The 13,677-nt window shown below is 43.5% G+C and overlaps 1 protein-coding gene across 2 annotated transcripts in view; it reads right to left on the bottom strand.

Annotated features, from left to right (window-relative positions):
• LOC102190481 (glutathione S-transferase Mu 1) overlaps positions 1-10,813 on the bottom strand; it is a 29,489-nt gene extending 18,676 nt beyond the window's left edge. The window contains exons 1-7 of one of the 2 annotated variants that reach the window (XM_018045880.1): positions 10,470-10,813; positions 10,095-10,170; positions 9,613-9,677; positions 9,210-9,291; positions 9,022-9,122; positions 8,155-8,250; positions 7,958-8,068 (exon numbers count right to left, since the gene is read on the bottom strand). In XM_018045880.1, coding sequence (XP_017901369.1) covers positions 7,958-8,068; positions 8,155-8,250; positions 9,022-9,122; positions 9,210-9,291; positions 9,613-9,677; positions 10,095-10,170; positions 10,470-10,505 — 567 coding nt within the window. In that variant the 5' untranslated portion in view covers positions 10,506-10,813. The remainder of the gene's footprint in view (positions 1-7,957; positions 8,069-8,154; positions 8,251-9,021; positions 9,123-9,209; positions 9,292-9,612; positions 9,678-10,094; positions 10,171-10,469) is intronic. The other variant, XM_005677944.3, reaches the window with a different exon arrangement.

Raw genomic sequence — 13,677 nt, 5'->3', positions numbered from 1 at the left:
GTTTTGAAAGTACTAGCCACAAGCAATCAGACAATAAATAAAAGGAATCCAAATTGGAAAGGAAGAAGTAAAACTGTCACTGTTTCTATACATAGAAAATCCTAAAGATGCTATCAGAAAACTAGTAGAGCTCATCAATGAAGTCAGTAAAGTTGCAGGATACAAAATTAATAAACAGAAATCTCTTGCATTCCTATACACTAACAAGAAACTATCAGAAAGAGAATAAGGAAACAACCCTTTTTGCCATCACATCAAAAAGAATATAAAAAATATCTAGGATAAACCTATCTAAAGAGGCAAAACACGTGGACTTGGAAAGCTATCAGATACTGATGAAAGAAATCAAAGATGATACAAACAGATGGAAAAATATACCATGTTCTTGGATTGAAAAAATCAAATTGTCAAAATGACCATATTACTCAAGGCAATCTACAGAGTCAATGCAACCTCTATCAAGTTACCAATGGCATTTTTCATAGAACTAGAGCAAAAAAAATCTTTAAATTTGTATGGAGACACAAAAGACCCCAAATAGCCAAAAGAATCTTGAGAAAGAAAAATGGAGCTAGAGAAATCAGGTTCCCTGACTTCAGACCATACTACAAAGCTATAGTCATCAAAACAGTATGGTACTGACACAAAAGTAGAACTATAGATCACTAGAACAGGATAGAAAACCCAGAAATAAACAGGATAGAAAACCCAGAAATAAACCCACACACCTATGATCAATTAACATATCAATTAATGATCAATTAACAAAGGAAAAAAGACTACACGATGTTGGAAAGACAGTCTCTTCAACAAATTGTGCTGGAAAAACTGGACAGCTACATGTAAAAAAATGAAATTAGATCATTCTTTAATACCATACACAAAAATACTCAAAATAGAACCAAAGACCTAAATGTGAGACTGGACACTATAAAACTCCTAGAGGAAAACATAGGCAGAACACTCTGACATAAATTGCAGCAACATTTTTTTTATCTGACTCTCAGAATAATGGAAATAAAAACAAAAAATAAACAAATGAGACCATTGCAAACTTGCACAGCAAAGGAAACAATAAACAAAATGAAAAGACAACCCACAGATTGGGAGAAAAATTTGTGAATGATGTGACCTGACAAAGGATTAGTCTCCAAATTTTATAAACAGTGCATGATGCTTAACAGCATCAAAACAAACAACTCAGTCAACAAATGGACAGAGGACCTAAATAGACATTTCTCCAAAGAAGATGCACAGATGGCCAAGAGGCACGTGAAAAACTATTAAAGAAATGAAAATCAAAACTACAATGAGATATCACCTCACGCCAGTCAGAATGGCTATCATTAAAAAATCCAAACAATAAATGCTAGAGAGGGTGTGGAGAAAAGAGACTCCTCCTATACTGTTGGTGGGAATATAAACTGGTACAGCTATTCTGGAGAACAGTATGCAAGTAACTTAAAAAGTAAAACTAGAGCTACTATATGACCCTGCAATCCCATTCCTGGGCATATATCCAGAAATAAACTTGATCTGCAGGGATTCATGCATACCAATATTCATTGCAGCACTGTCTACAATAGCCAAGATGTGGAAGCAACCTAAATGTCCATTGACAGATGAATAAGAAGACGAGGTACATACATACAGTGGAATACTCAGCCACTAAACAGAATGAAATAATGCCATTTGCAACAACATGGATGGACCTAGAGAGTGTCATACTGAGTGAAGTAAGTCAGACAGAGAAGGAGAAATAGTGTATGACATCTGTTATATGTGGAATCTGAAAAGAAATGATATGAATAAAATTACTTATGAAACAGAAAGAGACTCAAAGACTTAGAGAATGAACTTGGGTTGCCAAGGAGAAGGATAGGGGGATGGGATAGTTAGGGAATTTGGGGTGGACATGTACACACTGCTATATTTAAAATGCATAGCCAATAAGGATCTACTGTATAGCACATGGAACTCTACTCAACGTTATATGGCAGCGTAGAGAGGGAGTTTGGGGGAGAATGGATACATATATATGTATGGCTGAGTCCCTTTGCTATTCACTTGAAACGATCATGACACTGTTAATCAGCTATACCCCAATATAAAATAAAAGGTTTTTTAAAAATGGGCAGAAGACTTAGACATTTCCAAAGAATACATACAGATGACCAACAGGAACATGAAAATATGTTCAATATTGCTAATCATTAGAGAAATGCAAATCTAAACTATAATGATACATCACCTCACACAAGTCAGAATGCCCATCATCAAAAGGTCTATAAATTGTAAATAATAATAGAGGATGGATAAAAGAGAACCCTCCTACAGTGGGGTGGGAATATGAAATGGTGCCGATGCTATGGAGAACAACATTGAAGTTCCTTAAAAAACAAAAAATAGAGTTACCATATGATCCAGCAATCCCACTCCTGGCATGGATCCAAAGAAAATTCTAATTCAAAAAGATCCATGCACCCTTATGTTCACAGCAGCATGATTTACAATACCCAAGACGTGGAACCAACCTAAGTATTCATCAGCATATAAATGGATAAAGAAGATGTGGAGGGTGTGTGTATATATGTATACATACACACAATGGAATACTACTCAGGGATAGAAAAGAATGAAATAATGCCATTTGCAGCAACATGGATGGACCTAGAGATAATAATACTAAGTGAAATAAGTCAGACAGAGAAAGACAAATGTCATATGTATCACTTATATATGGAATATAACATTATGATGACAATGAACTTATTCACATAATGGAAACAGACTCACAGACATAGAAAATAAATTTATGGTTACCAAAGGGTAAAGAGGGGGAATAAATTAGGAGCGTGCCACTAACAGATACACACTACCATATATAAAGTAAACAACAGGGAACTACTGAATATCACCAGGGACTATATTTAATATCTTGTAACAAACTATGATGGAAAAGAATATGAAAAAGTGTATATATATACATTCTGAATTATATATAACTGAAACGCTTTGCAGTACACTTGAAACAGTACAAAACTTGAATCAAACATACTTCAATTTAAAAATAAAATGGAAATGTACTTTGCTAAGGGAAAATAAAGTGATTTTGTGCTAAAGTTGATTATTTCTCTTTTTTTTCTGTTTTTTAAAAAAAGGTTAGTTATTTCTAAATGGGAAAGAAAATGAGGGACAAACTAATATGGATACAGAAAGCTGTAAAAGGCTTGTGAGAAAGAAAGGATAACTTTAGAAAGGAATTCTATGTGTGGTCCAGTCTGGCTAAGATTAGAATGAGTTTAACTAAGTAAATAAAGTTCAGTATTAAATGTCCGGTGGTGCAAAACTGGAATCTGACTTTTCTTTCCATTGAGAGGACGAAGTTTTCTTGAAATATTGATCTTTTGTAAAACGTTTCTTTACCTCTTAAGTGATCTATTATAATTTCACATATTTAGACTTTAAAATCTTTTACTGTCTCTTTGGTTAAGTGATTAAGTATTTACTGGGACCTATGATCCTGCTTCATCAAGTGCTATAAAAACTTGGTATCTTTGACAAACCTTCCCCAAGTCAGATTCTAAATGAAGTTCTTTTGACATCTAACTCACTTTGGAATGCTTCAGCTGCTGCTGCTAAGTTGCTTCAGTTTTGTCCGACTTAGTGCAACCCCATAGACGGCAGCCCACCAGGCTCCCCCGTCCCTGGGATTCTCCAGGCAAGAACACTAGAGTGGGTTGCCATTTCCTTCTCCAAAGCATGAAAGTGAAAAGTGAAAGTGAAGTCACTTAGTCGTGTCCAGCTTAGCGACTCCACGGACTGCAGCCCACCAGGCTCCTCCATCCATGGGATTTTCCAGGGAAGAGTACTGGAGTGGGGTGCCATTGCCTTCTCAGAGGGCCCTAAAATAACTCAAAGAGAGATACTAATTAAACTTTGAGGTATGTTAAGTAACATGGGAAATGTTGTCAAATGAGTTATAATGAACACTTTTAGATTATACTCTATAGGTAATTATTATTGTATAAAATTACTAAAAGTATTCTGGCATCTTATGTGTCATAATTCTAGTTACTGTATTAAAATTTTGTATGCCACAGAAATAACCAAATTTCACTGACAGTTATATTGTAATCAGATCATTTGTCTTTCAACATTTATTGTTTTACTCTGATTCTTTTTAAAAGAATGTAGATCTTGAAGATTCATAAAAAGGACCTTTTTACAAATACACATTTCTGGTAACTTTTATTATTTTTTTTCTGGTAACTTTTAAATGAGCCCACTGAACTGAGTGAAAAATTTACAAAACTGTAAATGGAAAACCTGATGGCTTCATAAAACTACTAACAAAAAAAAGTCAAGGTCAACAAGATTTAATTCCATGGCACTGAATGAAGTGAATTTATCATTTTATGGCTGTTTGAAATATTGCTGGCTTTTAATCTTTGTTCTCCAGATATGAGGAAACATTTCCTCTTACGCCTACTAACTTGAAGCAAGTTGAAAAAGTATACCTTTGCAAACAAAGATGGAGCATTTATCTTTTTCTTTTTATCTAATCCCTCCATCATTTGGCCTTTCCAACTGGCCCCTCTCTGGACTTGATGGCTTCTCGTGATCTAGACCGCAACAAGTTATGTTAATCATTGTTTTAATTTATTCTCTCTTTGTTGTTTTCAAACTATTCATGCTTTGTTTCCTTCATTGTACTATGACCTTAAAAATGTTACTAGCTATGTTACTTATACCTTAATTATTTTATAAGATTATTGTTTCTTGCATTACCTTCTGTGCAGCCAGGTCTCTGATAAAATTAATGATGGTAAACCTCTATAATCATATATATACCTCCACATTGGTTTTTCAGGTGGCCCTAGTGGTAAAGAACTGGCCTGCCAGTGCAGGAGACATAAGAGATGTAGGTTCGATCCCTCAGTTGGGAAGATCTCCTGGAGGAGGGCTTCACAGCCCACTCCAGTATTCTTGCCTGTATAATCCCCATGGACAGAGGAGCCTAGCAGACTACTGTCCATGGGCTCACAAAGAGTCAGACACGACTGAAGCGACTTAGCACACACACAGCTCTATATAAAATTAATTGTAATGGTGCAACTCTAGATATGGGAAGAAGTGACAAAGGGAAACATATTCTGGGTCATAGTAGACTAGTTAGTAAGACAGATGATCCAGAGAAGTTTTAGTATATTAACAGTGTCCAGATATAGCATAGAAATGACCTATCAATGAAGTCCTTATCTGACCTAGAAATGAGCCTTCCTAGCACCATGGGACAAATTGGTGATGAAATTTGCCTCCCAAACCTTGGTCAAATGTATGGCCTAGAGAAGCTGTAAACAAAAAGAACAGAGTCTCACTCACTACCTGGTTAAGAAAAGGACTAAGCTGCAACCCACCGCAATCACTCACAGACTGTGTGCCTTAAGGGGAGTTCAAGATGGAGAAAACCAGGATGAAACATTCTTTGTTTTGGACACAGGGTCCCCTAGAGAGTTGGGTTGCATCTTGAATAAAGAATTACACAGACCCGAGATTCACCCATCTTCCTACACATAGAAAAGCATTAAGATCATTAACATGAGATGTTGGTTTTTTGATGATTAGCAGCAATCTTTTACCAACATGTATATTTGACGATGTTATGAAAAAAATGCACAACCTAAAAGTTGAGAATTATACTGTAATTCTCCGAGGACTTCAGAGCAGTCCCTTCGAGCTATTTGAGAGGCTGCTTCCTGGGCTTGAAGAGGTAAGGAAGGAGCCAGGATATATAGGAGTTTTGTAACAAAAGCAAGTAGTTGGAATATCAAAAGATTACTGTTATTAAAGAAAAGCAGACATCTCAAGTTAATGAATTTAGCACTGTTCTGTGTATAGGAAGCTACAAAAGTCTGGGCTCACTGAAATCGTTACTTTGATACGTACCTCCGCTATCTGAGGCCAGTATCCTGTGTTTTCCCATCCTGAGTCTCTGCTGGGTACACTGCTGGGTGCGGCTGCAGTGGCTGATGGCTAGGTGGTGGGTATTGGGTTTCCATCCTGAATTCCCTCAGGGCCCACCACAGGGGACAACTATAATGCAATGGCTTGATGGCTGCAACAACCTTTGTTTACTGCCTTTGGCAGGCAAACTTTCCATTCTCAACTATATGTATTTTCAAGGTGAAAATTTATATATCTGCAGTCTTCTACCTTACCTCTTCATAGCAGTTACTCAGAGCTCTCTGAGGATACAAGTCCTCAGTAAGACCCCCAAATAAGACTGAAACTCACTGCATTTACATTGTAGTTTTTTATTGTCTCCTCCCCCCACTCCCCAGGGGACATCTCCCTACAGAACAACTTCTCATTCTGCAGAACAATTCTCTTTGTCAGAAGGAAGCTCTTGGCTTCCCAGGGCTTGACCACAGGTGGACCCCAAGCACAGCAAAGGGGCTTAGAGAGTAGATAAACAGATTGAAAGAGACACCAGATCTCACCTTTCAACATGGATGAAAGGTGATTGGAGGTGTGGAGCAGTAAGACTAGGCCAGACCACACTCTATTCCACTTAAAGGACACAGACCAACTGCCTGGCCTAGGACCTGAGCCCATTCTCACTGAGCCCCAGCCTCCCTCATCCTGCTGCAGCCAACCAGGCAGTGAGGCGCTCAGGCGCACCTGTGCACCATCTCCCCAAACAAACAGTGCCCGAGAGTTCCCAGGACTCCAAAGACCATGCCTGTACCGCACAGTGCAGGCCCCAACAGGCCGCATACTGGAGCCCACATCTGTCCCACATCCTCCCTGCTGGGCAGTCATCCCGGTTCTTGCAAAAATCTCAGGTCATAAAGCCTTGGACCAAAACCAGAGCTGAAGAGAACTGGGTGAGGAAGCAGATTTCATGATGGGAGTGAGAATACAAAACAAAATTGTAGGCTGAAAAACATACTGGACTAGAGCTTCAAATTCCCAAATCCATCATAAAGAGATTTCTTACTCTCCAGTTGGTGGACTGAGGGTGAATGATGAGCTGGGAGGTACAGTCAGACCATGCTCCTCTAGAACCAAGGTGCTCCATGCACACCACACAGCTCGGAGTTCCTATAGTTCTCCAGCTGCACTGAGCCCCAGAGGCTAGGTGACAGGACCATGTGACGTCAGCATTCCCCTATGCCTGACGTAATGCCTCATAGAGGGAAGAGGATCAGATCAGTGAATGTAACTTAAAATGAGGTACTACCCCATCTCTGAGATGGAATCTTGGATAAGTGGAAGGAAGAAAGAAGGAAGACATGGAGGGAAGGAAGGTGCCCATCATAAGAGGCGTCCTTATAAAGTCTTTCCAAGAAGGCATCTACATATGGAACAAAATCCCAGCACCAATTACATTCCTGGAAACCTCAGTACAACCCCGGAGAGGGAGCAGATAGCCAGAGAGCCTTCTGGAGAGCAGGAGAAAATATTGTTTGTGTTTTTATTACTTCATATCAACCCTATTCTGTCTCAACTCTACACATGCCAGCTGCATGCAAACTCCTGAAGATTCTGCTTCATCCACACTTTCCAGAGCTGTGAACCCAGTCAACAAAAGAACCTGAGCTTTTTTTCATGTTCATACAAGAAACAGAGAGCCCCTGACTGCTGCCCATAGAAGCCAGACACTCTGACTGGTAGCCCAGCACAGTCTGTACTGGTTGTGTGACTGTCAGAAATTACTTATCCTTTCAGCTTAATTCCTTATCGGTAAAATGGAGAGGATAATTATTCTACCATGTAGGAATGTTATAAAGGTTAAATCTGACACAATGTATGTCAGCTGCTGAGCAGAGATCCTGGAATAAACCAAGTTCTCAATAAATTCCACTTCTCATTGTAGTTCCAACTAGGAAAGCATCAGAAAGTAGAGGGAAGAGAAGAGAGATATAAATAGTGGGAGGACCAGGGGAATCACCTCAAAACGGGTAATGAAGTCTTTCAAGTTTGGAAATTCATCCAGACATGTGGGTTCAAATATGCGGTGCCGGTCAAGGACATCATAAGCCAGGAAATCCACATAGGTGAGCTGCAGAAAGACAAGGCATGAATGCGCACCGAACTCTGAGTAAGAAACAATACCAGTTCTCCCTCCTCTGAAGCCATCCCACTGACCTTGTCCCCTGCGAACCAAGGCCTCTTCGCCAAAAAATCTGAGAAGAGCTTCATCTTTTCAGGGATCTCCTTCAAGAAACCAGGCTTCAGTTTCTCCTAGACAAAAACCAGCTGTCACCGCCCTCAGACACAGACTCCCTGGCAGAGAGCAGGCCTCCCAGGGCTGTGTCTGATCCCAGCTGCGGGTGAGCAGCAACGTCCCCTGACTGCACCTGGGTTTGTGCCCACACTGCATTCAACCCACATGTGTTCACTAAACTCCTATGAGTACCGCCTCCCATCTGTGAGAGGCGATGGGAAAGCAAAGGGCAAAACCACGCTCTCCGTGAATGTGTCACCACTCAGCTCCAGACACTTCCCTGGGTCAGACCAGCAGTGCTCTGAGACCTGGCGGAGCTCGGTCCTCAGACCTCAGGCTGATCAACACTAAAATGACTAGGAAAGAAGTCCTACATTCCAGTGTGGGTGACAAGAATGGTATGGACACCTGAGCAGTTTCTGGACAGTTGGGGACAATTTGACAGCCTGAAAGAAAGAAGGCAGAGGAACAAAGTCTGGCCCTGGGCTGCCTACAAGACACACATCCTGAGCAGAGATGCCAGGAAGGAGGACCTGGTATAATGAGGTAAATACCATCTAGGAACTGAATTTCCACCCAGGGGAGGCTGGACTGTTCCTAAGATTGGTAGGAATTAGAGTTTGCATTTTATGTTCTAGGGCCTCTGAGAGTCACTCTGGAGACTCTGTAGGGACAAGCTTGGTGGATCAGTAGCATCAAATGGTTCAAATGGCAAAAGGACCAGTGTACCTGGGACCCTGTCTTGCATTTAAACTCTGTGCAACCCAGCGCAGTGGGAGGGGACTCACAAAGTCAGGGCTATAACAGATCCTGGCCATGTGCAAGCGGACGTCCATCGTCTGGTTCTCCAAAATGTCCACACGGATCTTCTCCTCCTCTGTCTCCCCACCTGCGGCCACACAACAGAGACTCACCTTCAGCGTCCCACTCCAGCCCAGCCCAGGGGAGTAGGCATGTATTCTCCAGCCCCACTTACACATGTTGTGCTTGCGAGCTATGTAGCGAAGGATGGCGTTGCTCTGGGTGAGCTTGTGAGCTCCATCAATTAAGTAGGGCAACTGGAAGAACAACATAGCCTTTGTTGTGCAACAGACAGGAGTCTGTGTTTGGAACACCAGACTCCCCTGCACCCCCTCCTTTGACCAAGTGTAGAGATGAAACCTGGCACTCGCAAGCCTGGCTCATGGTAGACACTAAATAATATGCTGTAAAATGGAGGGATGAGCTGGGACACAGAGCATCATAAATGGGCAGGGGAGAGAACCAGAAAGCTGAGGGACAGCGCAGAAGGCACCAGATTCTGAAACCTCTAAGCCGGGAAAGGAGATGGATGGAGACACTGTCCACTTCTTCCCACAGACCCCAGCCCCTGCACCTACATTGGGGAAGTCCAGGCCCAGCTTGAATTTTTCACTCAGCCACTGGCTTCTGTCATAGTCAGGGGCTGTGAAGAAGAACACACAGTGAAACAAATTTCCCGAGTCCAGCCCTCCTTCCCAGGGGACCCACCGAGGAGTCAGAGGCAAAACTCCCTGAACTGGTAGATGTGGATTCAGAATCACCAATCTCACATGGAGCTTTGGGGGAAAGCACACTTCTAAGGATTTGGAACCTACCTGAGTGAGGCTTACAGAAAGTGTGTGCAACACTAACAGGAGCCCATGACTGATACAGAGCCTAGCTATGGGCTCTCATGTCCTTCCTTGGAGGCCAGCTGCACCCTCAAAGAGTCTGGGAAGGGGCAGGCCTCTGCTCCAGCTGGTGGAGGGCAACAGAGGCAACAGGGACAAGGATATGAGTGGCTTGGCACCAAATCAACATGACTTGGCCAGAAGTCAGGACATGAAAAGGATGCTATTACCGTCCCCCATCATGTACTTCTTCTCCTCATAGTTTGAGTCTGTATACTCCAGGAGCAGGCGGATGGCATGGGCCAGCTGGGAGAGATGCCAGGACAGAGGGCAGTTGTCAGGTCTTGACTGCCAAACTCTCACTGCTCCAGGTCGCTTCCACACTCCCAACACTCTCCCTTCACCACCACCCCCAACCCTGCATGGGCGCCCCCCACCCACCCACCCACACAGACACATGCCAACACCCAGGTAAGATGGTGGGGCTAAGGAAAAGGGCTCTGCTACATAGCAAGCCCCGTGGAAGCTTCTGGTTGAACCAGTCCCACTGCCCAGGATTTCCCCACCCGCCTCCATCTTCCCAGCCCTTGTGGATCCCCGCTCACCCCACGGATGTCCCAGTAACCCAGGATCATGGGCATGGTGCAGGTTATGACGCTCAGAGTGCAGAAGCTCCAGGACAGCTGGACTTGAAACTTATCCTGTGACCCGGGGGTTAAGGCGGGCCTGGCAGCACCAGCCCCTCTTTTCGGTCCCACCCCCAGCACAGACCCTGACTCAGCCCCGGACAGGCAGAGCAAGGACTATTCCTGTCTCTTAGCAGAAGGAATTGGAAGCCAAGTTCTGGGCCCCAAACAACTAGGGCCGCCTGGGTCGAGCTCACCAGGTTCCTGCCTCCAGTACTATTCAGGGGAGCCGGCAGTGCCCTCGGGGAAACAAGCCTGAATCATAGCGAGAGCAAGGCTCCTCCCTCTCCACTCCCCTCTCTGGCTCAGCTCAGCCTTGACTCTGGGCTGCAGAGTTCCTGCAGGCTCTGGGAAGCTCTGACTGCCAGGAGACTAGGAGTCACGCGCCTGAAATGGAGACATTAAATCGGTCCCTGGGGACATTCCTGGTCATCCAGTGGCTAGGATTTCCCACTGCAAGTGCAGGGGAATGAGGTTGGACCCCTGGTCAGGGAACTAGATCACACAAGCCACAGCTGAGAGTTTCTGCGTGGCTGTCGAACAGCCTGCATGTCTCAACAAAGATCTGAGATCACCAGTGCCTCAACTAAGAACTGGCAAGTCCAAATTAATAAACATTTTAAAAACTGGCTCCTATTAGAGGAAGATCAAGACTCTAGGCCATCCTAACAGTCCCCCATGATTTACTAATATAACCCACGATAGCTGCAGTCTTCCAGAACAGAATATCACTGTAATAGGAAGAGGTGAAAGTGAAAGTCGCTCAGTCATGTCCGACTCTTTGCGACTCCATGGACTACAGTCCATGGAATTCTCCAGGCCAGAATACTGGAGTGGGAAGCCTCTCCCTTCTCCGGGGGATCTTCCCAACCCAGGGATTGAACCCAGGTTTCCTGCATTGTAGGTGGAATCTTTACCAACTGAGCCACAAGGGAAACCCAAGAATATTGGAGTGGGTAGCCTATCCCTTCTCCAGGGGATCTTCCTGCCCCAGGAATCAAACCGGGGTCTCCTGCATTGCAGGCAGATTCTTTACCAAGTGAGCTATCAGGGAAGCCCAAGGTATCTCAGGGAAGCCCAAGATAGGAAGAGGTGAAGAGGCAGAAGGAAATGTGGTCTCTGTGTCTTCCTTTCAGGGACTACGGATGTCCCTGCCCTCCTAATGTGCCTAAAAGTAATGATACAACATAAATTAATTAAGTAGTTTATAGCCTCACTTGTGAATCTAAATCCAGATTCACTCAGAGCAGAGAGGGTACCCAGGTGCAGCTTCAGAGATGTCCTGACAAACAGCCCCATGTCCCTCACATTGATTGGACTGTTATGGGGAGTGTGGTGGGAATGTGACCCAGGGGAGAAGACCTGTCCTCTGTGTAGATGGTTAGAGAGGGTGGCCAGAGGCGGGTGGCAGCCTGGACGACTCCACACAGGACGAGTCAGAGTGGCCCAGACACCCTTGGCTGCCTAGATCCACAGATTCCAGGCCCTATCCCACCTCCTGACCCATTGGGATTTTAGGAGAGCGATCTGTGCCTTAAAAAAAAAATTATATTGAAGTATAGTTGATTTACAATCTTGTGTTAGTTTCAGGTGTACAACAAAGTGATTCAGTGATATATATATATATATATATATATATATATATATATATATATTCACTCTTTTTCAGATTCTCTTCTCATATAGGTTATCACAGAATATTGAGTAGAGCTCTCTGTGCTGTACCCTAGGTCCCTTCTGGTTGCCTGTCTTATTTATTGTAGTGTGTGGGCTCAGTGTTCCGTGAAGTCACTCTGTGATCCGTGACCTGTGGTACAACATGCACAAGAATAACGTCCTACCTGCCAACTTTCCTTTTTGCAGGCAGAAGTTTATTTCAAAATTAGGAGAATAGGACATAGGGTGGACTATGATTTCTTTTCTTTATTGAAAGGATATTACAAGGTAACAGCTGTAGGAAACAGATGAGAGCAACATTAAAAAAAATGAATTTTGTAAGTTGAAATACAAAGTTGGTACACGATTTAAAAAAATATGTTTAAAAATAGGTAACACTTTGTTAGGATAGAAAGGTCTGCACCAGTGTTGAATAAAGATTCAAATAACTAAGATACGGTGTGGAGTGGGGTTCCAATCCCTGTTAAATCACAGACTCAGAGTCTGCTCATCTCTGCTTAGCTGGGGAGCAGGGAGAGTGTGTCAGCAGAGACCAGAAGAGCTGTCCCTCTACGGATACTCCCAGCCATTCCCACCCTGCCAGTCCTCAGGGCTCAGCTCTGCGTCCAGGCTCAGGACGCAGCTCAGGCTCAGGTAGATTACTGTTTTTGTTTGCCCACAGGGAGGTGATGGTGTCTGTGTCACACAAAAGCGCTGGCTCATACTATAGTTACACATTTCACAATACATTAAGGAGCTGCCATCTTGAGTTTCATACATCTTGAGCTTAGAACAGAAACACAACTAGATTTCACTGAGAAAATGATTTTAAAAGCTACATTAAATAGAATAATAATAATATTTTAACCAGGTAAAGCGATATTGTAATATAATGTAATTCATCCATCCATCCTTCATTCCTTTTTTGAAAAAACAATCACTATGATCCTGACATATAGCAGCATCATAAGTAAGACCATCCTGGGTAATAAAGGCTGGAAGTCTTCTGGGAAATACAGGGAGGAATTTTTAAGTATGGGAGAGATTTGCAGTGTTCAAACACCGAGGGGCACTGAGAGGGAGGGAGCTTGAAGGCAGGAGAAAGAGGCCGTGCCTGCTGGGACAGGGAACCGGGGATGCAGGGATGGGCCCGAGCACAGGCAGCCCATCAGGAGGAAGATGTCAGTCCTGCAGGAGGAGGAGGGGGCTGGCGGCGGAGCAGGCTCTCAGACTCAGCCTCCAGGCCCAGGGGTCCCACCGGTGGGGGCAGTGGGTGTGTGGAAGGCAGCAGGGGGCAGGGGGACTCGGGAAACTGGAGAGGGGGCTGAAGGGCCTGATGCAGCCGGTGGTTGCCTCGCTGATATTCAGCGTCAGTGTGGCTACGTCTTCTGGATTTTCCAGTGCTCACTTGACTGTACATATTAACAAGTATTTTAGAGAATACTGTGCAGGGCATCCGAGCATATAGTGT

Source organism: Capra hircus, chromosome 3 (assembly GCF_001704415.2).
Source record: "Capra hircus breed San Clemente chromosome 3, ASM170441v1, whole genome shotgun sequence".
In the NCBI taxonomy this organism is placed as follows: Eukaryota; Metazoa; Chordata; class Mammalia; order Artiodactyla; family Bovidae; genus Capra; species Capra hircus.
Note: the sequence above shows the minus strand (reverse complement) of the source record. Positions and strands in the feature narration are given on the sequence as shown.